At 37.9% G+C, this 27,556-nt stretch overlaps 1 protein-coding gene across 1 annotated transcript; it reads right to left on the bottom strand.

The window, feature by feature from the left end:
• Window positions 1-1,014: 1,014 nt before the first annotated feature.
• LOC101894144 (uncharacterized) lies at window positions 1,015-27,332 on the bottom strand. Its single transcript, XM_005179323.4, is given in 5 exon segments — window positions 1,015-6,799; window positions 16,725-21,347; window positions 21,350-22,376; window positions 22,444-25,612; window positions 26,431-27,332. Coding segments are annotated over 4 exon segments (11,232 nt in total). The 5' UTR covers window positions 25,556-25,612; window positions 26,431-27,332; the 3' UTR covers window positions 1,015-4,329.
• Window positions 27,333-27,556: the final 224 nt, after the last annotated feature.

Below are 27,556 nucleotides of genomic sequence, written 5' to 3'. Positions count from 1 at the left end.
CGTAACTCGACGTTGGAAGGAAATTGACGGGAAAAAAACAGCAACATCAGCAGAAATGATTCGAAAATTAAAGAAGTGACTTGATCGAAACCCGCACCACAGTGGCCGAAAAATGGCTCGTGAGCTGAACATATCGCAATATTCCATTCGGCAAATATTGAAAAATGAGCTCGGAGTAAAGCCCTTGAAATTCCAAAAAGTGCAAGAACTTACACCGCAGCAGAAAGAAAATATACTCAAAAGAGCTAAAGAGTTTCTTCGCTTGGCCAAAAGTGGTGATTCGGCAGTTGGTTTTCTCCGATGAGAAAACATTCGTTGTCCAGCGGTTTGTAAACGAACAAAATGATCGTGTTTACTTGCCAAAGAGGTCAGCTGAAAATGTGCACCTTTGGTTGGCCACCAGAACTCAAGCTCCGGCCATGGTGATGGTGTGGGCCGCCTTAACAGCTGATGTTCGCTCTCCGCTCGTACTAATCGACCGTGGCATCGGAATAAATGCCGAATATAATCGCGAAAATATTCTGAAGGCCGTATTATAGCCTTGGGCACGCAAACATTTTGGCCGCAGATCAACAGGACTCAGCATCATCGCATTCAGCACGCGCCACCAAAGAAATGTTGCAAAATGAGGTTCCTCGCTTCATTTCCAGCGCACAATGGCCACCCAAATCTCCGGTTCCAATCTGATGGACTATTGTGTCTGGAGTATTTTGAAATTAAAAAATTACCAAAGTGTTGATCACCTCAAGCAAGCGCTTCGCTAAAACACCGCAGAGCAACATTCGGTTTCATTGACCTTTGAAGGCCATAATTCGTGCCAAAGGTGACCAATTCTAAAATTTGATGCTATTTCCGACATTTTCTGCTTTCATTCAGTAAAATTTAAAAAAAAATGGAGAAATTATGGCGTTTGACTTTGTTGCAGTGTTTTATCTCACCCTGTAGTGCTAACTTATTTTTTTATACTTTGCCTCAACCGGACCCATATCTATTTGACAATTAAACAAAACAGTATTTTGGTTTAAAATGGCTTACATATTTCTCATTTTTATTATAAGCTTTGCTTTATTTATATCTGTTGTTTATATGATGTGTTAATGTTGTTTGTTTTGTGTGTTTTTTTTTTTTTTTTGTTTTTCTGTTTTTTTTTATGATTATATATAATTTTATATTTGAAATTATTCAATTCAAAAGTTCTAAATTACAGTACGTAACACATACAAATAATGTTAATGTTTAAAATATTATTTCCTTTGAACATAGTGATTAATCAATCGTACAACAATTTGTTTTCTTTGTTGTTTTGTTATTAAATATTATCAGTATTACTAATTGTTGCTTTCATATCTGCACGTAATGTTGCATTATATAATATAGCACACTGCTTATGAAATAAACTATATAAATTATACTAGAAATCTATGCTAGAATCTACATTACATTTGTTGTTTTCTTTGCTGTTTATATTGTGTTGTGTTGTTGTATATATTATTACATTAAATAATTAATAATAGCATCATCGTCTTAATGGTACTTACATAAAGTTTTGTGAAATTAATAATAATAATAGTACAACGACAAGGATTTCTTAGGTGCTACTTAATCGTATATGAAATTTACACTTAATACATACAAGTAGTAGTAGTAGTAGTAGTAGACGACATTAGATGCTAATTTCTATAACACTGCACACGCAGTGGGCCATAATAATAGAGCTACTCTATGATAACTGGATCAGAGAGTTTACGATATAAATTATTGGCTATTTGTCCGCGCAAGGCCCAATGTTGGAATTGATCAAATAACATTAATGCTATTCGTTACGTTTCTTCTTTTATATACAAAAAACACATACATTTTTGAAAAAAATTAAAAAGTTAAAGAAGGAAGACAAAATGACTACAAAAAGATAATATACAAAATATAATAGAAATGAAATGAAATTAATGTATGTGCATCGGAACGAATAGATTTTGGATTGAAAGCAAATTGCACCATAGTAGTGTATGCGCAATGGCATTGGGGAAATGTTAAAATAATATAAAAAAATATTGGCAGTAGATGACCCTAACTTAAGAATTAAATCGACGAGTATTAGAAAGAAATTTAAAATCAATATTATGGCGAACGAAGCAAATTTGTTATAGATTTAAATAAAAATCCTTTATCACGCATTAAATATATGATTTAATGTCTTGCATTGTTGACAAAATGCAACGGCGGAGATTTCCTAATATATTCACTAAGGGCTTTCATCATCCGAATGATTTTTTGCATTCGAAAATTCTTATTGCACAGTATTAAAATTCATTTCTACCAAGCCAATTTATAATGAAGATAAAGCCACATGCATTCCTCAAAACAGCTGCCCAAATGCCATAACCCGATATTTGACACTTTTTACAATTTATAATTACAATCTTGTTGGTAACCTCGGGTGGCTAACTTTTTTCCTCTCTCTTGCTGAGATGAGAATTGCTGTGGCTTCATAACTAACTATCAATTATAAGATGAATAAATAGCAAGTGGTAATAAAATATTTTGTAGGCTTTGGAAACAGAGACTATTGTATGTCAGTGTAGAACGAGGCGAATATAAAATTCAATTGATTTGCCATACAACTTATATGGTGCCTACGACCTTACAAATCTTGTTAATTGGCTGACTTCAAAAATTCCAATTTCTTTGTCTATACTTTAACTTGCACTATACTTTGTACAACGATTAATATAAAGAACCTGTTGAACCCAGATTATTTGAGTCTATTGTAAAGTTGGTCCCAACTTCGTGTTGAGTTTTAATAAACGCCCCAACAGGCAAATGAATAACATGCAATTCAGTGAAAGATTTATTTTTGGCGTACCATTTCCTAGATTAAGACTAACCATGAATAATTGACAGCATATGTTGTACACGCATGTGATCTGACAATCAATAGTCCAATTCAAATTTTTCCTTCAAAAAATCGCGTTGTCAATAAAAAACTCAAAATACTTGTTTAAAAATACAAAATATTTTTCGTTTTTGTTGGCAAATTTAAGAATAAATTTTAGTTGAAAAGGTTTCATTTTCAAAATCATTTAATACTGCTTTAAATTTGTACACACATGCCCGGCATGCCCACAGAGTATAGAGCGCATAACATTGGAGGTATTACATTATTTTTTTTTTTAATTTCATTCTTTTGCATTAAAGATGTTCACGAAATATGAACGTACAGCATATTTCACTATAGAGGGAAAGGTGAGCACTTTTGTAACGCACGTTCAGTAATAGGTATATGCTTTGTTCCTGCAAGAATGTACTAGTTTTGCAATTTTTTTCCGATATCATAATGGGAAAATCTGTTATCATTGTAAAAACTTTTTTTTTCAAAAATTATTAAAATTTCAAAATCGTACTTATATTATTAAATTAAATTAAAAACGCAGAACATATATTCCTACAATGTTTAATTTTAATCCATGATGGTCAACTGCAAGTACGAATCTTGGCTAGGAAATCGTAAAAAACCACATCCCTTTCAAATTGAACTCAAAACACATAAAATACTAAATCTTGCAATTTTAGAAAAAAAAAATATTACACAAATTCGTAATTTTTATACCATGAAAAAAATGTTCCGCACCATCGTCGTCAGCGTTTCGTAAAGTATAATACCGTTTTTGTTTCCGTGTTTCAAAACTTGCAAGAATCTAACAGTTTTTCCATTTGGAAAACGCATATTTTCATTCAATATCGAAACACCTACATTGTTTTTTGTGCACTTGGGATGTCAGCCTATTTCCCTTTCCGCTTTGTTCTTTCTATTCTTCAACAATTTTCCACCTACTTCATGTTGTACATCGTTTTTTGATTTCAAGGAACTCTTTGAAAAACGCTTTGTTGCTCTTTAAGCCTCAAAAGTTAATGTTTAACACTCGAATTTCTTGTATTGATTTATATTCGTTTCTAAAAGGATTTTTTTATGGAATTCCCGAAAAAAAAAATACCGAAACATCGCAGATAAAATGTTGTACACAGTTTTCGCTCTGCACTGTCATCAAAGCATTGAATATTTTTGAAATTGAAATTAAAAATATTTCCAAATACCACTTTTTTTATATATCAGCATCTGGTATTGGACAACGAAAAGAAAAAAAACAATTTTATTAAAAACACCTCAATATACATAACGAGAAACAAAACATTAAAATTTTACATTGGTATGTAAATTATGTTACTTACTCATTACATTATAGAGACTACAGATGTATTGTTTTGTGTGTGTGTGTGTATATATATATATGCTTATGAAGAATACAACATAAGCACAGTTTGTCACTTCAATTAATTACGTTTCTTGGGAACATTCTTTTTAACGCCACAATTGGAATCAACTTTTTTATTACCTTTTGCAATGGCCAATAATGTTACCAGTTTTTTGTGAGAATCGCCTACAATCCAGCCGTGCTTCTGGTACTGTTCACCGCCACAACCGCCAGCGCCACCAGTGCCACTTCCTGCTCCAACGACGGCGCTCGCACCCACAGCCCCTCCACCTCCATCCGAGTTAGGAACAACAGAATTGTCTTTGGCGTTGTTGCTGATGCGTCCAAACTCCTCGTCACTAGACGATGACCAGTAATATAGTTTTTCCGTTGCAAGTCGCTTTCGTCTAGGAGGTGACTGATTCGTTTGATTCTTTCGTTTATTTTTTACTGTTGCAGATGTCGTCTGTTTTTGGCCTTTGGCCGATTCCGTTGCCGCTAAGACGTTTGTGTAATTACCACTGTTATTGGTCGATCTTTTTCGACTTGGCTGAGCTGTGACTTTTGCCGATGCTTTCGAAGATTTCGCTGTCGACGTAACGGTGGGAGCAGATATTACAGTAGCTTTAGATGATTTTGCCTTTGCTGATGATTTTTTATTCTTGATAAGATCCGCTATTAAGTAGTCATCATCACCGAAGTCGCTGTTATTGGCGTCAAATTCCTCATAGTCGTTATCTTCAACTGGTTTCCGGCACACCTTTGACTTGGGCTCTTTTTTAGATTTCGGCGTCTTTACAGTTTTTTGACTTTGTTGTTTAGCTTTTGATTTGCCCTTTGCTGTTGATCGTTTTTCTTTACCACTGTTAGCAGTGCTGATATTTTCAGCTATAGGTAGTCCGGTGGTACTGACAAGATCTTCTTTTCCGGACCTTTTCGCCTTGCTTGATTTTGTTTCGACGGTGCCATGATCTTCAGGGAAATCAAGGCTTGTATTTACTTTTCGATTATTTCTCCGTTTATTGTCTTTTGTGCTGGATGTGACGTCTGCTATATCTTTTTCTTTGGCTACTTCGCTATTATTGGACGATATATTTATACTATTTTTACGTTTCTTGCGCTTTTCTTCTTGCTGTTCCTTCTCCTCAATTAAAGCTATAATGTCTTTGGTTGAAAGGAATTCTTCATATTCATCGGAACTCCACATTTCAACCAACTTTTTGGGACGATTTGTGGCACAGCGCCGTTTTGATTTTCGCTGACCTTCATCTATCAACTGCTTGATTTCATCCGGACTCATGCCTAGCTCCGTTTGAAGTTTTGAAATATCTTTCGATGTTTTTGGTGTTGTTTTAGGCTTTGCTCTGGATTCTCGGCCTTTAGCTTTGCGGGCACTTGTCGATGGTGTTGCTGTAGTTGAGCTTACAACAGCGGGTGGTGATGCTGATGGTATTATATGCTTTAGCATATCTCGCTGATGCTGTTTGTGATTTACCCGACTGTTTACAACTGTTGTGGGGGTTCTTTCAATTGTGCCAGTGTTCGCAGCAGCCCTTTCGTTTAGATTATGTTCTACTCCAGAGTTTCCTCTCAACTCGTCGAATAACTGATTTAGGTCCGCCTTTGGAGTGGGAATTTGATCTTTCTGTACCCCTACGCTCTTTACTTTAACAACTGGCGCTACATTATTTTTTACAGCGGCTTTTGTACTGACATTCTTAAAGATACGACCCATAATTAAGGACTTGTTTTCAAAGGTCTTGGCAGTTGCGCGACTGGATTCAGAGCTCGAATCCGTAGCGTTATTTCTTGGATTTTTTTCATTGCTCTCGCGAACACTCGCTTCTTCGTCACAGCTTAGCGAGCCAAAATCGTAATCATCTCTATCGGAAAAGCTACCGGTGGACACACTATTGTTGTCTTCTGTCAGTAAGTGAACAGCCGGCGTTTTGGGCTTTTGGAACGTTATGGTTTCTTTTTCTTCAAGACCAATGTTCTTAAATGGTCTGTCCGGAATTATTATTTTGTTACAGCTAGTTGTTTTCTGATGCTCCTGAACAGCAGCTTTGATTATTGAAGAATGCATAATTGTCTTGGAAGATGTTGAACTGCGGGTTTCATTATTTTTCGTTCTATCGTTTCGTGACACGAGTGGTACATTGGACTCTTTTGGATTCTCAATCGCTAAGAGAGTAGCGTAGTCTGTTGCTGCTGCTGCTGCTACACTCTTTAAACGCTGTGTACCGTCGAGGGCCGCTACGTCTGCTTTCGTTGCACTGGGTATATTCTGTGCCGACGGTCGCGTTGGTGTGTTACTGCGCTGGATAGGTGAAAAGCTATGCGTGCTTGGTTTATCTTCATTACCCAAAGCAATTTCAGCTAATTCGGTTAGCTTACAGATTGTCCTAGATTTTGACTCTTGCTGTTGAACCATGTCTATGTTGACATTCTCATATCCTTTCATTGCAGCCTTTGTTTTAAATCGAGACGTTGTATTAGTGACCGCCGATAAGTGCGAAATGGCAGAGTATGTAGGAGATCTGACATTCCTGCAATACAAAAAGTATATTGTAAAATGTAACTATGTATGTACAATATTTTCTAGATATGTAAATGTTTTGATGGAGCACTTATTAGGTAATAAACAATATAGAGGCAGACGGAGTTTCCGCACAAACTCTTGGAGGATAGTGATGGTTTAGGTCTGAGACAGGAGAGCGTTCCTGGGGCAATCTTCTTGGCCAACCGTTACATTGATATTCCGGTAATCCCATATCACCCGGAGATTCAATTTAGGAAGGTTTCATTGAAGCTGAATGGTTTCTATTTCCACTTCTGTTAAACGATTATTGTGGAGCGGAAGCCACTACTGACCCAGACTCAATATTATATATAACTTCATTCCACTTCAGGGAAAACCAAAAGTGGGTCGGTCACAATATACGTATGGTTTACTCAAAAGAAATGGAGAAGAAATTAACGTTCATGAGGAAAGATGGCATGCCCGGATGACTGCCCGGTAGATCTTCTGGTCGTAGCGTTTAAGAAAATGTTTACAACTAGTCATCACACTCCCTGATGGCTTGTCATGAAGTTCCTAGTTGACAAGAGTAGTGGGACTATATCAGGGAAAGTGAAAAAGAGCTGTACTTCGGTGTGTAGTGGCTTCGCTCCGGCAGTAGTAACCGGAACGGACTTCGCATGATGCAAATAAACTTGCATCAACCGCTGAGAAAATTATGATTTCCTAAGCAAAGAAGATATAGACGCAGGCGACTATAAAATAACCAGAGCAACAGTGAAGTCATTAGAAAGTCATTAGGGATGGAGGTGGTAGTTAGTGAGCTATAACCAACTATCTCTGAAGATGAGATACTAATGGAAGGATATAAGTTATACCAAGGTTTAAATCTTCTGGTTGATGACATTATACCGGCAGTGTTGCAACATGCATCTGAGTCGGTGTTGGCAATCTTGCAGGAGAATTTAAATGTCTGTCTTCGGTTGTGTTTCGTACCCAGTCTATAGGAAGAGATAACGGTGACTTATATTCCCAAAGCTGGGATACCAGCCTGCCTTTTTTTCTAATGAACCTTAGAAAGGTTATAATAACTACATCGCAATACGGCTACGACAAAGATCAGTCAGTGGAAACGGACCTACACCAAGTTGCCAGATGCATTGAAAAAGTATGGACAACTCTATTTTTTTTTTTTTTTGATATAGAGGCAGCTTTGAGCAATGTGAAACTGGAGTCGATCAATAATTCTCTCAATGACTCTGCTATTTCCTCTATCCTGATTAAATTGTTTGATAAAATGCTAAATAGCTGCATAATCAATTTGAGCTGGGGAGAGAGTTCCATTAGGAAAACTGTTAACAGAGGGACACCACTCCCGCCTGCAATAGCTTCTGGTGACCAATGAAATACTTGCGAGTTTCGATCAACTTCGAATAAAGGCAGTCAAATATGCCGGTGACGTAGCAGTGCTGATAGGTGGTAGATTTCTTCCAACTATTTTAAACCAAGTGCAAAGTATACTAGTACAGCTGTCTGGCGCTTGATAATGATCTTGAACTACGTAAAATAGATAAATTTCGCTGCCAGTACTGGACGGAGTTGTACAGTATCTTTCTTCGTGTATTAAATATCACTAGGGGCTCAGACCACAAGTCGTACACTGGATGCACGTCACAGTGGTCTACTTATTCTGATCTATGAATGTATCGTCTGGTGGCATGTGATTGAGTCCAGAACGCTCATGTTAAAATTAACTATAGCCGCGTCCTTACTGCAACCGAAGCTCTCAAGCGCAAACCCTAATCTGCATTGAATGTGCTGCAAAATTTCAATCCACTGGATAACCTAGCTCGATTTCAAACAGCAAGAAAACTACGTAGAAGATGGAGGGTGTACTTTTCACATTTTCGTTATGCACGAATTCTGGCCACACCAATAGGTCGGTATATACAATGTGAAGGTAATAGAAATAATGATTACATGTCCACCATTTTCGACATCAATTATATTAACGTTACGATGATCGGGACGCCTGGGCTGGTGGTAAACCTCCTCTGGTCTGGCGTATTCTGCGCTAACCCAGTTATTAAACATTAATATAAGCTCCATACAATTGCAGCGATTTTTCAGGCGGATATTCTTGCTATCAAGCCAGTCGAAAAAATCTCTCATCGAAGAGAATGGAAGAAGATGGCTCTTAGAGACCGGTTGTGTGATAACTAAGGACATCTAGCCGGTAATCTAGATAAGAAGAAAAAGATCCCTTCTACCATTTAGTAGGTCTGACCAAGAATCTCGGTAGGCATACTGACTGGCTCCTGCAGTATCAGATGTCTGACCTCAAGATGGGATAACAGTATTCCTGACTTCTGTAAACTATGTGAACATAAAGAAGACATAGAGATGATTGAACACCTATCATGCAGATGTCCCATGTAACGTTTTTTTTTTCAAACACAGATCCCACCATCCAGATCCCAGCTTACCAAAAACATTCCCTAGCTAAGCGGACCACCCGGCTAACTGTAGTAGCCTCTATAAACCTTTCCATCTCTTACTCTATCTCTCCAATCAAGAACAACTTCATTCTACATCTGCCTTTCTAAGTTTTAAATTTTAGGGCATTGTCGGAACCTTAATTATTTATATTTTATTTCTTTAATTGATAATGCAATCTAGTGTATTTGACTTTATTGGATTATTTATATTATTTAGTAAATAAAAATCCCTGAATTACTGGGAAAAATCGTAATAAAGGCAAGAAGGTATAAAGGCTTTTCAATAGGCCTGGGAAAACTAACAAAAGAATGCAACAAAGCAACTAGGACAGCTAAACTCATTTGTGAACAGGTAAAAAGTGTAAACTATGTATAAAAAATCATGAAGATTTTGTCTAAAACCCATAACCAAACCGAAAACAACTCCATTGAACGTAAGCATAAGGGCCAAAGTTGGCCAGGACACTCCGTAGAGTGATTTGAATTATAATACTTTTAAGGGGTAATAATCCTAATGCACTAAAAAATGCTTTAAACTGGGTCAAGCCCTGGTATAGGTACTATGGTTAACGAAAAATTCCCTGGCAAGATATCAACGAAACTGTGGAGAAATCAAATAAAAGTTGGAACAATTTCTCCATCATTGCACAGCTTTTGTTTATATAAGAACCCAGAATTTGGTAAGATTTTCATTTTAATTGGTAACCCAAAAATGAGTTAGAGACTGTACGTTGCTTTAGGTATTTACGAAAATACTTGCATGCGTTTAATATTTTATTTGGCACAAAAGTAAGCATTGTATATGAAAAAATAAAATTGTAAATTTGTTTTGTTCCAGATCCTACAAGAATCTACTAGTTTTGCAATTCTTTCGATATCCTAAAGGAAAAATCTCTTATCGTAGTAAGAGGTTTTACATTCTTGTAGTTCTGGAACAGAGCAATTGATACTCAAAATAGAAAACAAAGACATAATGTGCGGAACATGTTAATATTTAATATTCTTGTCACATACAATTTAGATATTGTACCATGACAATAACTACGAGGTAGGACAGAATGCATGGTAGAATTATACAGGTACAACAAACGTAAAAAGAACCACGTACAATTTTTTTGTACGAAATACAAGTGTCAGAATTATATGTCCAAGAATGTAAACAAAACAATTTATTTTAAAAAAATTATTTTAATTTCAAAAAGTTACATTTTTGTAATTTGAATTGTTAAATTTGAAATGCAAGACTATTTTTTAAAACATTTAATTTTAATAGTTTCACATCATTCCCCAGAATGTATAGTTGTTAGCAGTAGGTCCAAATCTCTCAACACTTCAAGCAGTTGAAACCAAACTACATATATACATAGAGTATTCAACATTTTGAAATTTTAGGGAAATGGAATATACAACTATATTACCTAAAGTGGTGCCGTTGTTAACCGTGAAAAAGGTTTCCGCACAATCGCTGTTGGCGTTTTGTTAAGTTTAAAAACAAATTAAACGTCATACCGAATTTGTTCTTATTGCACTTTCAATCACTAACGTTCACGTGGTATCTCTTAAGAGAGGAAATCTCCAAGAGACGAATATACAAACTTATACTGAGTCGCATTATAAGGACCTAGTTCGTGCTCTGGATTCTGAAAAGAAGAATTATTACACCTATCAGATCAAGAGCTCAAAAGGACTAGTCGTCGTGATTAAAGGGCTTCATAGTTCTACACCCATAGAGGACATAAAAGATGCTCTCGCAGCAAAAGGATTCGCAACAAAGTCTATCATCAACATTTTCAATAAAGATAAAGTTCCGCAACCTATGTTTAAGGTAGAACTAACATACGAATCAACTAAAGAACAAGTTAAAAAGCAGTAAGTTCGGCCGGGCCGAACTTTTAATACCCTCCACCATTTACAACGAATTTGGAAATTTTCAAAAAATAAAATCCTTAAAAAATTCTGTTAAAATTTTAAAAATACCGAATATAGCCGTTATGTTGGGGTCTATACGACGTGGACATACATATGCATTGTTTGTCATAAGCCATTACCATATTCAAATTCGAAACTGGACCCGCACCGACAATTTTCTGTCACAGACTGTAGTTCCCATAACGAACTTCAAATATCAAATTTTAAACAATTCCGGTTAATAATGTCGCTAAAATCATCAAAATACCGAACATAGCGAGGTGCCGTTATATGGGGGCAATACGAAGACGTGGACCTGCACAGACAATTTTCAGTCTTAGGGTGTAGAATCCATTTGGAACTTAAAATACCAAATTTGAAACAATTCCAGTGAATAATGTCGCTAAAATCATCAAAATACCGAATATAGGGAGGTACTGTTATATTGGGGCTATACGACGACGTGGACCTGCAAAGACAATTTTCTGTCTTAGGGTGTAGTATCCATTTGGAACTTCAAATACCAGATTTGAAACAATTCCCGTGAATAATGTCGCTAAAATCATCAAAATACCGAATATCGGGAGGTACCGTTATATGGGGGCTGTACGAAGACATAGACTTGCACAGATAATTTTCTATCTTAGGGTGTAGTATCCATTTGGAACTTAAAATACCAAATTTGAATCAATTCCGGTGAATAACGTCGCTAAAATCATCAAAATACCGAAAATCCGGAGGTACCGTTATATGGGAGCTATATGAAAACGTGGACCTACATGGCCCATTTACGAACTTAACCTGCCTACTGGAAAAATAAACATGTGTGCAAAATTTTAGCCATCTATCTCAATTTATTCGAAAGATAGCGTGATTACAACAGACAGACAGACAGACGGACAGACAGACAGACAGACGGACATCGCTAAATCGACTTAGAATTTTACGCTGATCAAGAATATATATACTTTGTTGGGTCTGACATGAGTATTTCGAGGAGTTACAAACGGAATGACAAAGTTAATATACCCTCCATAGTATGGTGGAGGGTATAAAAAGGGACAATTTCATCCAATTTATAGCCTTAGGCTTCTTTGTAATCGCGGTGTGAAAATAGAAGAACCTCAAAAAAGAAAAGGCCAACCTCAATGTACAAACTGCCTAGAATATGGGCAAACCAAAACGTATTGCAAATTGCTATCGGTATGTATTACTTGTGGTGACCTCCACAAATCATCGGAATGTCCACATCCCAAAACTGACCAAGTGTCAAAAAGTACAGCAATTGCGGTGGAGATCATACTGCTAACTACAGAGGATGTCCTGTATTTATCCACTTAACAAAATCTAGCTTAGCCACAAAAAAGTCTGCAAGCTACCTGGTACGGGAAAATCCATAATTTAATATCAAAACAGCTGAGTTCCCTGAGCTAAACAAGAGGAATGAAACCACCGCTCCTAATTACAATCTCCCCTCACAGAATATGCAATACTAAAATTCTGATACTTTGAGAATCATCTATCGAAAAACTAATCGTCACCATGAATTCCTTTATGACAAGTATGCGAAGCATGATGCAAGAAATTGTGAGAAATCAATCTATGATAATGCAAATAGTTTTAAAACAAAAATAGATAAAATTCGAATCTGTTTTTGGAACGCAAACGGCTTAAGCCAACATAAACACGAGGTCGAAAACTTTATTCACTCACTTAACAGACACATTTTACTGGTATCTGAAACTCATTTCACTTCTAGAAACTGTTTTAGAATAAACGGTAACAGTACATTCGACACTAAACACCCTAGTGGGAGAGCTTGCGGTGGAACCGCGGTGATAATTTCTAATAAAATTCAGCATTACCCCATGCCAGAATAAAAGTTTGACCACCTACAAGCTACAACAGTTGCACTATCTTCAACAGATACAACTATATCTGCAATATATTGACTCCGAGACATAGTATAAGCAAAGACGAATTCGCACACTTTTTCTCATCGCTTGGTAGTAGATTCATTGCAGCTCGAGATTATAATGCAAAACTCACCTTCTGGAGATCTAGACTTATTACACCCAGAGGTGTAACTGACTTAATTGACTTTGCGGGAACAAAGAATATTAAGAGGGAACAAATTTCCGTGGTACCCTCGTTTGACTTGTCGTCAGACCATTCCCCAACTATAATAACATTAAATGATGTTCAACTCGCAACTTCCCCGGATTATATACCAAATAAATATACAAACTGGATGAAGTACAAAAAATATGTCAGTACACATGTGAATTATAACATCTCCCTAAAGTCCGGAGAAGAAATTGACAATGCAGTTAAAATATTTACTTCGATAGTCAACACCGCCGTCAATGTTGCCACTCCCACTAAATTTTCTAAACCAGAAAATAATTCCTACAATCTATCGACCATTCGAAAACTCGTGTCTGATAAAAGGAAGGCCAGAAGCACCGCTCACCTAGACTTCGGGAAAAACTAAAAGGATGTAAAAAATTCTTAAAACAAGCACTCAGATTAAATGAAGAACGAAACTTAAAAATATTCCTAAATAACCTGGATCCCACAGAGAGAACTGACTACAGCTTATGAAAAGCCACAAAAAACTTGAATAGACATATCGCCCACGAATCTTCAATTCGCCTAGAAAATGGGACTTGAGCAAGAACTACAGAAGAATAAGTAAACGCATTTGCCAAACACCTTGAATCTGTATTTACCCCTAATCCCGGACCATCGACAGTTGCTCAACCTCTAATTGACGACATTGTTACGAATCCAATACGATTTTCTCCAAAAGAAATCGAAAGTTCTATAGCCTCGATGAAACTAAAAAAAATCCCCGGGTAAAAATAGAATTACTCCAAACATGCTCAAGAAATTACCATCACCGGCCGCCAACTATTGTTATTTATATTTAACAGCATTCTTCGAGTAGGCTACTTCCCGTCTGTATGGAAAGAATCGGAAATAGTAATGATTCCGAAACCTGGAAAAGATCCAACGCAGGTAAAATCATATAGACCCATCAGTCTTCTATCTACACTCTCAAAGCTGTTCGAAACAACATTACTAAGGAAGTTAACTCCCCATATTACAAGTAGCGATATTATCCCCGACCACCAATTCGGCTTCCGTAAGAACCACAGTACTATTGGAGAAGTGCACCGCATAGTCACAAACATTAGAATGGCATTCGAAAGGAATGAATACTGCTCCGCGTTATTTATAGACATTTCCCAAGCGTTTGACAGAGTCTGGCATCTTGGAATTCATAAACTTTTTTGTAGTTATTTGTCAAATCGTACGTTTGTTGTTAAATCGAAAGACGTACTTTCAAATTCGAGAAAAATATTGGCTGGCGTCCCACAGGGTAGTACCTTAGGTCCAATTCTGTATGTGTTATTTACTGCCGATATGCCCACAACCAATGAAGCTCTCACCTCAACGTTTGCAGATGATACTGCTTTCATTAGCATGGATAAGGATTACATGATTGCGCCGGAAAAACTACAAAACCATGTAGATCTTCTCGAAAATTACAAAATGGAGAATATCGGTAAATGCAATCAAGTGCATACACGTTACTTTTGCTCTAAGACGTGAATTTTGCCCCACGATAAAAATCTTTAATACTCAAGTTCCACAGAAAGATACCGTAAAATATCTCGGAATGCACCTGGACCGAAGACTTACATGCAAACAACACATCGATGCAAAAATCACACAAATTAAACTAAAAAAGGCCAATCTTGAGTGGTTAATTGGTATACGTTCTTCTATTAAATTAGAATATAAAGTCCTATTATATAAGACTATAATAAAGCCAATTTGGACGTATGGCATACAGCTCTGGGGCACAGCTAGTGCCTCTAACGTAAGTAAACTACAAAGAAGACAATCGAATATTCTTCGATCTATTACAGGTGCACCATGGTACATAAGGAACTCAAACATCCACAAGGACCTAAATATGCTTACTGTTGAAGAAGAAATAAAGAAGCTTTGCCGAAAGTACTTAAACAAACTATCCGAGCACCCAAATAGCTTGGCCCGCCAACTCCTACTATTCGGAGGACACGATAGACTGCGTAGACGTGACACTCTTTCTATCACATGCTTATGTTTTGTTTTACTCTCTCATTATTTTCAGCTCTTGTCTGGCCAATTGAACGTTTTTTTTTTTTTCATCGTCCACTGTAATACTTCTACAGGTAGTAGTATGCTAAATTGGAAGCTGCTTCTGTGAAGAAATCGATAAGACTTTTACTGTAGTCCGCGGGATGATTAGTAAAGAAATCGATAAGACTATTACTGTAGTCCACGGGATGATTAGATATAACAGTATCTAAACAAAGCAACATTATATCCGTAAGACTATTCCTGTAGTCCGCGTTTCACTTAGATATAACTGTATCTAAACTACCTACTCAATTAATTCACGGATATAACAGTATCCACAAGCCCACAAAAAACACACATCTATATATTAAAAAAAAAATAAAATTAACAATAATTAATAATTAAAGCATGAAAAAAATATATTGACAACCTTCCTATAAAAAATATTAGTATGCCTTATTGTTATTTTCATTAAAATATATGAAAGATTCAATAAATTAAAAAACTTTCAATCACGTTGTTCGCTCTCAGAATCAGGTACACGAATTAACACGGCACGATTCGTAATTAGCAATTAGTAACATAACTCCTTTTTTAAAATTGTTTGTGAGGGACCACTACAATTTTGAGTGAAATTACTGCAGTAATTAATTTTTCGAACAATATTGGAATGGCACTGTCTGTGACACCTTATAAGGATATGCATCTTTGATTTGGCAGGTTGTACTGGAATAGGATGTGGAAAAAATGTCTACCATGGTTTCCATTTTACACAAAATATGACATTTATTTGTTGTCAAAACAGAAATCCGCCTAAATGTCGGGACCAATTGTTTTCCCCATAATAACAAATATTGGAAATAAATTGGACTATATAGTTTAATTAACTGTTTGAAAAATATCCGGTTTTTAATATATAGAAAGGAGATAGGAATAAGAGATGACAAAACGTTCACGGTAACAGTCTTCCTTAAACTAACAACAATGGATGACTTTAATATAGAAATTCACTGACATGAGAATTTGTTGAGAAGAGAAAATGCAGCTTCAAGTAAAAGCTGCTAGAATCGTATCTAGTCTTGAAAATGTAACTTGTTACAATTGTTAAATCTACCCAACTAGTTTCTCCAAAAATTTTTAAGGTTTAATCAATTCCTATGTAAAATATTAAACACGTCTTGGGTTTAATTATCGATTAATGAATTTAAAACAAATTGACTCAGGACTTTGGAGTTTCTCACCTAACCTAAGGATGATGTATGATTGTTGTAACTGGAATGTTCTGTAATGTCTTTATATTACTGATCAGCACCTCACAATATCTACGGCTAGGATAATGTGGAAGGTTTAGAGGGTAGTAGATGAAATTTGTGAAGGAATAGACTAGTATATATACCCCACTTTATACCTTACCTATTTTCTTGAAAAGATCGGTTGTTGTAATTACTGGGAACGTTTTGCGATGGATTTCTAAATATGGTGTTTTGCTCCATATGTGGCTGTTGCGTATTCGGGTGTACAACATTACTGTTGGTCGTTATGTGAGGAACATTATGTGGCATGTCACTTCGTTCTACATTGCCTATATTAACAAGTTGGCGGTCCCTAAGGCAATCACTGTTGTTTGCCGGAGCTGCCATAGATTTTTCCTCTTGCCTATAGGTATAGGCGTTATAGTTCGTATGGATGTTGTTACATTCTTCAACAACTTCGGGAACGATCACATTATTAAGTCGGGGTGTTTCGGCACTTTTCAAAATGTTGCAACATTCAAAGAACAAACGTTCATCCGGATTAAGGTTTAATCGTGAGTTTCCATTGAATGCTGGATTGACGATGTTACCATTGTTGCCATCGTAGTCATTGACAGGCACGTCTTTCAATAAATGGGTTTGGTTAAATGTTTTCAATGGTTCGAAATTATTATCCGACTGTAGTTGTTGAGACAATGGCGCTGGTGTTTCTTCAGGTTTTGAACTAGCTGTCTCGTGGTTGGTCGGATGTGCATTTAAGGGTGTTTGATCTGTCTGTGGTAATGGAAGTGGCTGTATTGACGATGCTAGCTGAATAGGGGTTGTCGTTGGCGGATGTGTGGGACGAAGGTCGTCCATTGAGTTTGATTGCATATGCATTGGCGGTTCTGATATTGTCGCCCGCCTAGTTGATCTTCGAGCATAAGGTCCTAAGGTACCGTGCTTCTGATTATTATCTATGCTTAATGATGAATTCGTTATGGACTTAGATAATAAGTACTCCTGTTCCGATACCTTGGAAACGTGAGCGAGTGTCATATTGTGCTTGGTTAAAGAGTTAGCGCTGTAAAACACTTTTTTGCACAGAATACATTCGATTTTTTCTCCGGACATATCCCTACTAGACGCCCGTTTTTTGGGTTTTCTTGTTAGCAGTATACTGCGTCTTCGGCGTCTTCGACGGCCCCTCCCACGACCCAAGTCTTGCGAATAGCTCGTGTACACACTCATTTCGTCGTCCAAATCCATGTCCATTACTTCAGTATTTGTGTTCTCATCGCATATAGATCCAAAATTGGAGCGATCATCGTTGAAATTGGGCGCACTTCGCACGCTCATGGATGTTGGGGGTCGTGAATACTTACTATTCGAATCGTCTATGCCCATATCCATGTCATTGGCCATTTCAAAGCCATCATCTTTAAATGCAAACTCTTCATTTTCAGTCGACATAATTTTTTCATTGACGTTCTTTGCTATCTCTGTCAAATAATTGTCCTCGTCCAGGTCTCCAATAACTTCGGGACTCTTTTGTGGCGGTGCTTGCTCCTTAGCATTGTTGTCTGACACAACTGTCGAACTTTTTTCCCCTTCCTTGTGAATATTTTTATTGAGCCGAGGATCTCGACTAGAAATTACCGTTTTGTTCGCGTCGGTTATTGCAGTTGACGATTTGACAGGTTGTTGATTATCCTGATGCACAGCACCTGCCTCCAGAGTTAACGAGAGAATACTAGGCCGAAGAATTACAGTACTTTTGGAGTTAAGAGATGTTTGTGATTTGTTGTTCATCTGTGATTTCCCAACGTCACTGCTCGAAATAGCATTTTTAAATACATTCACATTCTTTGCCTCGTACTCGGTTAGTTGACGTTCAATGTCTATTGAAAATGATTCTAGCGATGACTTTAGCTTGCTAATGTTTTCATTATCCAAAGTTTTTCCTCGACGTCGACACTGTCTGCGTTTAGTATTTTTCTTATTGTCACCAATTTCCGCACTTTCTGCCACGAGATTTTTAATATTATTGCCAGGATTTTGCTCATCCAGATTTACAGAACTGTGGGTGTCATTGACTTTAGAGGATTCGATATGTTGATGCTGTTTGGAGGATCGCTTCAGTATGTTCTCGTTGTCCGGTGGGGCAGCTGCTGCTGCCGTTGTCGTGGAACTAGTAGTTGTCGGTGCAGAAGAAGCCACATTTCTCTTGGTGCTAGACATTAAAAGCATTCCCGTTAGGAGTAGATCCTCACTTTTCTCATAGGCCAAATTTTCCAATTTCTTTAAATTGTCGCGACGAGCTTTATCCAATTTAAAGCTCTCCAATAGTTGATCAGCTACTATCGCTGCCAATTCGTTCTTACGACGCCGCCTTTGTTTCTTTTTGGTATCGATGACTGGTATGGTGGTGGACGCAGTGGTATTTGTAGACATCACGGACGTCTGTTGATCTGACTGTGCCGAACTGTGGAAACCAGACGATGTATTGTTGTTATTGCTCATTTGTTCTACATCTAAATTGGTATTTATATTCGCGGTCGTTGTAGCCAAGACGTTCTTGTCCATATTGATGTCTGAGAGAACCGCTAAGGCAGTAGTTCTTCCACCTCCTTCACTTGTGTTATTTTTATCCAAAGAGGAACTTTGTTGAGAAATTATTGGCTGGACTTTAGGACTAACCACTTCAAAGTCCAACTCCGGTTCAGGGGCAGGTTTTGGAACCTCGTTTTGAACTTTTGATGCAGACACTTCGGTAACATGACTCGCAGCCTGTGACTCACAAGTGTTTGTCTTTTGTATTTCTTTAATAACCATCGTCGCATTGCTCTTTTCTGTTTCTGTTTCTGGTTTTGCTATGCTGCTTGTTACAGACGTGCTCTTAGGGTTGCTGCTTGAAACTAGTGTAGTGGGACCGTATGTAGACGTATTGTTAGAATCAGTTACGGGAATCATTAATGTTTCAATATTTCTAACGCTTATGATTTGTTGATGCGGTGCTTTTGCGTTTACGGCGACGTTTGGATGAGTGCCTTCAGTCGACAAAGATGGGGAGCTTTGGACATGTGTTCTATTCAATGCTGCAGGGCGGCAGTCTAATGTCTTTGATCGCATGTTTCGTCTTGCAGCAGTCAAAAATTTAAACTCGCCAACTGATTCCTTGGTGACATTTACATCATCAGTTGTCTTCAACGAAGTGGCAGCAGTTGGTTGGGAGGATGTGAAAAGCGCTTGTGATCTTTCGGCTTCTTCATTATCCAAACTAGCTTTAACAGCATTTATAACGGAATTTATGGCATCATCAATGTGGTTAATGACCTCCTCATCCATGCGAAGCGGTCCTTTGGCCTTGGAGGAGGAATCCTTTTTTGAAGTGGCAATCATCTGATCTTTGGAGCTGACCGCCTGCTTGGAAGAGACGTTATTTGCGATTTGATTGCATTCGGCATTAATTTGGTTTGTAATTACTGAGGGCTTGTTACGTTTCTTAGGAGCCACTTTGGAGGTAGCAACAGGAATTGGAGCAGGGTTTACAACAAGCAGAGGTTGCGGTGTTAGGATTGGGGGTGGCTGAGCTGGTGGTTGATGCGCCTGTGTCAAAGACAACGGCAATGGCGGAGTTTCCGAAACAGTATTTCCCTGTCCAGCTACAGGGTTTCGAACTTGAGGTATTCGTAATAAATCCAAATTTGAGTAGAATTGTTTGTTAAGCAAGGCTTCAGAAGTAAGTGGAGCAGCTGGCAAGAGCGTAGCACCATCCACTGAAGTCGGCATCGTAGTTGTAGTTAAGGGTAGTGATGGAAGTTGTGGTGGTAATAAAGCAGGTGATAGCTCTATCGGCTTTGTTTGCAGTACGGTGGATAACGGCGATTGCGTAAGCGGTTGAGCTTGAACTATAGGAGAACGTGAGATCTTTTCTTGTCGGGACTTGTTGGAAAGATCCAGGGGCTCCATTTCATCAAACATTATAAAATTGCGAGCTTCAAAACCGCAAATAGTTTGTCGCCTAGCTGGCATCACACCCACTTTTTGTCGACCAGAAAATGACAAATCTTGACTCTGCTTATGGATATTTTTTGCTGAATTGGATAGATTCAAGGGCTCTGAAGCAGTTGGTACACTAAACGTTCCGACGGGTAGTGCCATTGAATTGGAGGCCGTCAAATGCGCTGGCGGTACCGCTGTAATTAACGGTATAGCTGTTGGTGGGGATATAATCCCAATTGCTGTAGGCGCAGGACCTGTATGTATCACAGTGGAAGGTTGTATGGTGTTCTCGATGGGAGTTGGAATGGGAGCTGGTTGAAGTGGCGGGGCCGGTACTGACAAAGGTATTGGTAGTGAAGGTAGTGGGGCTGGTAGGTGTGGAGCACAAAAATTTTCGACTGGTATATACATTGGGACATTGGGCATGAGGTGTTGATTGTTCAAGGGCATGGCGGCGGTAATGGGTGGGACAAGTAATGTTGCTGTGGGAATCGATTTAGTTTGCTTAACATCCACTGCATTAAAAATACAAATTTCAGGATTTGTTGCAGGTTTTCCCACAATTTTTGTGGGCTTTATTTGTCCGCTGATATTCAATTTTTCTGCTGATACACTGGCAGGTGTTTTATCTTTAATTAATAAAGACGTATTAAGCGTTGTTTCTGTAGTTTTTTGAAGGTTGCTAGAACTGTCAACATTCGTTTCTATTGATTTGGAAGGACTGGGTCCATCATCTGTCTTTATTATGCGCCTGGAAATTGTTTTTCTTTTTGGTATCTTTTTTGCTGTCGTAATATTATCGATTACTTCCAAATCTTCAGATACATTTGTGAAATTCTTAGATATTTCATTTCTTCTTGTACATTTTGCGCCAAAGGTAGGGATGGAGCATGTCTTGTATTCTGCTCTGAGCGTTGACTAATATTATTCGCCAGTGATCGTTCTCCCCCAGATGGAAATGAAGTCTTCTGTTCGGTTTTAAGTTTCTGCTCCAGCTTTCCGGTTAACATTGCTATGCAGTCGCTTATGCGTTTACTTCGTTTAATATTTTTGTTGTTTGGCATCTGGCGTTCATTTTCAGTAAAATTGGCAGGATTCAATTGAGTCATACTAACAATATCGGTTTGTTTGTTAGCATCACTCAGTTGCTCGGTTTGATTAGGGCTTTTGTCACTTTCCCCAGCAAGATGTTGGGAAATCGACGTTGACGTTGACGCCGACGCGTCCACTTGATCGACATTTCCCAAAGTAGGGTCGTCTTTTTGTTTGTAGGTGTTTCTATTTGATTTTTGGCTTAAATTTCCACTATTTGACTCGAGAACATCTCTCGCAACCTCGTGGTTTGTCGTATTCTCACTAGTTTCAGCACTAGAAATAGATGTGGCAGTTGCCGTTATTGTAGACTTTGAGGAAGGTAGGTCCATTAGGTCTTCTTTTTTTATTACTAGCTCACTTTGGTTATCATTTCCACTAATCAAGGATTTTTCAGTAGGTTTAGCTTTTGTAGCTGCCACCTTTTCTGTGACGTTTTTAGCTACTGTTTGCTTTTTACTGATGTTTTCGTTACGATTTTCACTGGTGGCCACTGCAGATCGTGTTGTCATCCTTTTGGATTTTTGAAGTTGTGTTTTTGTCTTTGACAATATCTTTGCTGCTTGAGATATCTGACGGACACGAGTATTTCGAAGTTTATTATAGATTTTATGTTTGGCCAGAAGTTTTGGCTTCATATTCTTAATGGTCTTCTTGGTCTTGCTTATGGTAGGAAATATTTTCTTACAGACCCTTTTCGGAGGTAAATTTTCTAGCATCTTCTTAATGGACTCAGCTATAAGGAATAAATTATCATTCAGTGTTATATGTACATATACAATTAAACAATTTCATGTACTTACCATCACTTGGTCGAGGTCTGGGCGAAGTTTTAGTTTTCGTAGTGAAATTCGCGGACGTACCACCAGCTTCTTCGGTACTCTCAGTTGGGGCTGTAGGCGGAGATTTTGCAGTCGACGCGGGTTTTGATGCATTTTTAGCTTTCCGTAGTTCGAGAATACTGTGTTTGTTGCACGGCCTACGCTTCTTTGAACCACAGTAGTAGCGATATTTCCGTTTTTTCGCCAACGACCACACATAGTCTCCGGAGCAGTCCAACATATGACGATACAAATCCAGGATACCGTTGCATTTACGCCCACACTTAGAACAGCCATTTCCCCCATAAATACTCCCCCCACTTCCATGTGCTGACACTATTCCAGACAATGTTGGTGTTCTGCTCTGTGCCTTAGATTTAGTGACACTTGAAGATGATGAACTACAAGATTGTATACTGTGTGTGGGTGAGACGACAGCAGTGGTTGCCATTAGGCCCAAAGAGGCGACCGTAGCCATTTTTGTGTCGACGACGTCGCAGTCTTCGGTGCTACTGCTGTTCTTAATACTGAGAGTATTTGTGGTGCAACTGTTTAACATGGATTGTAAACTATCGGATGACTCCTCATTATTTGTAATTTCTCGGCTTATGGTTTCATTCTTATGCCAAAAGAGCCTTCGTGCGGCCCCGCTATAAACTTGATTGCTGCCCATATCATTCGCATATCGGCTTAGAGCCTTCTTGGGCAAGAACAAATGTCGCAAAAGATTGCCATTTAACAGCTCCCGGCCGACTACTTCGTAGTGCGTAGAAAGTATTTGCGAATGGCGGAACATTTTGTGCTCTTCCAATGATTTCAATTTTTCAAATTTAGCCCCGCAACACATACAAAGGTAGCATCTGGGTCGGGCCCATTCCCCACTTAGAACTAGTCTGGATCGACATTTCTGAGAGTCAGAGCTCGGCAGTAAATTCAACATTGAAAGGAAACTTTCATCGGCGAATGTTTGCTCCATAAAATTATCGCTACAATCCTCATTTAACGACTGACTGGGAGCAATGCCAAATTCATCGTTCTCTAACTTAATTATCGCCTGTTCGTTCTGTTCCAGAATAATATGCGGTAAGAGGCGCGTATCTAAAATCATATTAAGTTGATCGTTAAGTCGTTGCTTTTCTTCGCGTGATGGATCATTGGATATTTCCGAAGCATTCCACGTTTCACTATCGTCATTAGCCTGCGTGGGATATTGGGTTTGTTGTTCGTGCTTCTGTCTCATTGTAAGCTGCGTCCACATGTCCAGTTTAGACAGGTCTCGCAGCCCCAACATTGGATGTTTCATTTTCTTAACAATCTTGCCACCTTCGTTTACAAATTTGAATTTTTTAACACTGTCCCATTTCCATTTCCAAGAATTTTTCGTGTGCGGTCGTCGGATTTTAGAGGAATGGCCCTCGCCACCGAACTGCTCTGCTGTTAGGAGAGTGGGAAATGCGGTAATGGCAGCGAGGCTGGTAGCCGCGTGTATCTCACTGTCGGTCGTTATAACTATAGGACTTCTGACTAAGGTGCTTCGTATTTGTGGCTGCATGCTATGCCGCATTACCGCTGATTCAAGAGATTCCAAAGAATTACCCATTATTTTTCCGTCCAAGTGGAAGAGCAAATTATTACGAACATTTGCGACGACTTCTTTGTAGAAATTATCGTCAAACACACAAGATAGTATATCATTACGCGTGGGCACACGAAAAATTACATCCGTCGTAGTATCAGCGGATGACCCACCGACGGCTTTTATGGCTTTGCCGCGTAATTTCGGCGAACAGGTTGCGGTGTTCAATGCTGCAGAGGAGGTAGTAGCTGTATTTGTATAATTGGTTGGTGGTTGATTGATTTGTTCGGACTTAAGTAGGATTTCTGAGAGCAGCTTTTCTCTACGTAGCCGAACCCCTTTGCGATTGTTGGGCAAGCGATTTTGAGTTAGCCCTAATCGTGAGAGTATTGGTTCTTCGGCGCCAATTATTGAAGAGTTCGATACAATAGAAGTAGCACATTGAACTGTGTTTTGGACGACGGTAGTACTATTCGCACTACTGCTTGCGCCTGCTGTCTTTTGAGATCTTTGCTGTCGTCTCATTGAAAATTTACTTCTTTCACTAATTAATGATTTATCGGACAGCATTTGAGAATCGGTATCATTGTCCTTGGACTTGCTACTACTCTCGTCGAAAGCAAATGATAAACTTTTATGAACAACTTCCATATGCTTCGAAAGTTTGGAAACATTCTGAAACCGTAATACACACATTTTGCAACCAAAATATTTATCAGAATGACTATCGGCTAGGTGAAGAAATAAAGCATTCAATTCCGATGCGGGCAGTATGACTGACTGAGACTGGCCTTTATTTTTCGGACAATATGAACAGCCAACAAAGTTCTGCGACCCTGTTGTGCTCTTCCGTTTTTTTGGTGTCTGCGTTTGTTGCATTTGCGAATTTCGTCCACTGCACCTACGATCTTGTTGCAAACAGTGAAACTTTTCCACGTGTTTTAGCTGCATTTTCTGCGATGAAAACTTCTTGTCACAATACAAACATAGGCTCTTCACAGCTGAAGTAGACTGTTTAGATAAATTGTTGTCCTCTTCCTCATCATCGTCGTTGTCAAAAGACTCGTCAATGTCGTCCATATCTTTGTTGTTTATTTGCTTTGGGTTATTGGAGAGGTTAAGTTTTTGTAAGACATCGTGTATACGCTCCAGGGGTAAACTACATATTAAACTGGCTTTAAACGAGGTAGTTGGCGATATATGTTGCCTGAAACATATATCACCATTTCCAGCCTCAACTGGAGCATCATCGTCCTCATCGTCATCGTCGTCGCCATCATTTACATTGTCTCTCGGTGGTGCATCTGCTATCTCGGAAACCTTATCCCCATCATCAATCTCGATTTTGATATCATCAACAATGTTCTCCTCTTTAATATTTGTAACATGTTTTATATCTTTCGACAAAGCGTTTCTTTTCATAGATATTGAAACGGGATTACACGTTTTTCGGCGATTTGGTTTGTCATCTAATAATTTTAAGCTCTCTGAAGCACTTCGAAGTCCGAATCGTGACATTTTTTCCGAGATGTGGTATTGTACTTTGAAGAAAAGTGGATGTACTCAATTTAAAATCTGGAAATATTGTAAAAATAATAAAGGTTAGGAACTATACTATCTGTTTTCATATGGGAAATGTTCGTTAATATAAATTAAATATTCCAAAATCCACTGTACCAGATAAAGTTGATAGAAAACAAATCTTATTTAATGAAATTCACAAAAAGTAGTCTCTATGGCTAACTAAAAGCAAAAGTTCTGCTGAAATTAACTTAAACTATAATTATGTTAGGAAATCTTATTACGAAAAAAACGCACTAGATTTTTGAAATATTCCGGAGGCCCATCTCATTTGTTTGAATGCTGTTGGAGAACACTTCCCATTAAAATTGTCTGTAATTAAGGATGTTGTGTAAGCCTTGGTGTAAAAAGTTCTATCAATGACATACGATTTTTAACAAATTTGAATGTGAAATTGAAATTAGGGCGTAGAAATCATAAGACATCTTTTGGCGGATTGGCTACGAATTTTGATCAAGTATTGTTTTTCTCAATGGTCATTGAAAAAAGAGGAAAAAGTCAACATGCATTGTAAAAAATGCAAGAGTCACACGCACTCTCTTCAACTCAAGCACAGAGCACCATCGCGATATAACTTGGAAATTGGTTACTCAAACACAAACACAAGATTTGGTAAAAGATGTGTGATTGTATAATGTAAGAACAGCAACGACAAATGAAAACAAAAAATTCAACCTACCAAACAGCAAAAATCTAAAACCATAAAAAAAGAGACAAAAACAACAACAAACCTTAAAACCCACTAAAATAAATAACAACAACCAATCATTCTTGCTACGGTTCATTTTTGTAAAGATACCAAAGTAACTTACACAGGGAACCAACACCAAGCAGCATGTGGCAGCGACAGGACGCACTGAGAACCGCGAGGCAGGCAGTTGTTATGATAGATGGTGTTGGTAATACGGTGATACATCGATAACTAATACGACAAGCACGATTTGGGATCAAACACTTATATTGTGTTTGTTGTTGCTTTTCATTCAAAATTCGAATTGGAAATAAACAATGTAATTGCAACACCAAAAACAATAGCGATCATTATAGCATTCTTTTTTTTCGTATATTGTACCAAATTTTTCTTCGCTGTGAACTGTTCCAATCGGTTCTCTGATGATAGTTAATAAATCATATACACATATATACATATTTCTTTTCACACACAGATCTCTTGTTTATATTGCACCAAGTAAACTCCTTTTCTCGTTTCTTTTTCCTTTGCCAATCCAATTCTTTTCAAGTGTATATTTTTTTTTTCTTTGGCGTGACAACGTACCCATCCCATTTAAAGAAGGGAGTCAAAAATGTGTGTGTGTGAGCAAACAACTTCCAAATGTTTTATGAATTGTCCACACTTTAATAAGATTCGATGTTTCACAAAAATACTTTTTCAGCATAAGATTAACTTTTCTTGAAAGGATACCCTTAGACTATTGCCGAAAACTAAAAGGGCGAAGGCAAATTTCCAATTTTTTAGGATCTGCGGGCGACAAGTCGCAGGAATTGCTATTGTGAGATTTCATTCAAAAGTTTGTTGTAATTGTTGAGGGCAACGCGCCCAAACCGCGGAATCAGTTCATTATTCCCATAATATAATCAACATTGAGTTCTTTTCAGTACTGCTAAATACTAAAAAACACTTCATAATTCACAGTAAAATAAATTTTTCTTTTTCCATCTCTTTGAGAGAAAAATATTTATGTACTCGATTGAACTTCGTTAAAACTGTCGTCGAAGAGATGCCATATTTAATAAATTTGCAGAAGTAACCGTTTAATATACTCGTAAACCGAGCGAAACTTGTAGTTGAAAATCTCTCATAGGATGTTTACATCTGACTATTGGAAAATTTAGCACTGAGTAACAAATATGGAAAAATGAGGGGAGGGGAAATTCGCTTATCAGGCATATAATCAGGCTTAATCCTATTATTGATGT

This window comes from Musca domestica, unplaced genomic scaffold, assembly GCF_030504385.1.
Source record: "Musca domestica strain aabys unplaced genomic scaffold, Musca_domestica.polishedcontigs.V.1.1 13, whole genome shotgun sequence".
Taxonomy (NCBI): domain Eukaryota; kingdom Metazoa; phylum Arthropoda; class Insecta; order Diptera; family Muscidae; genus Musca; species Musca domestica.
This window is presented reverse-complemented; position numbering and strand designations above follow the sequence as displayed.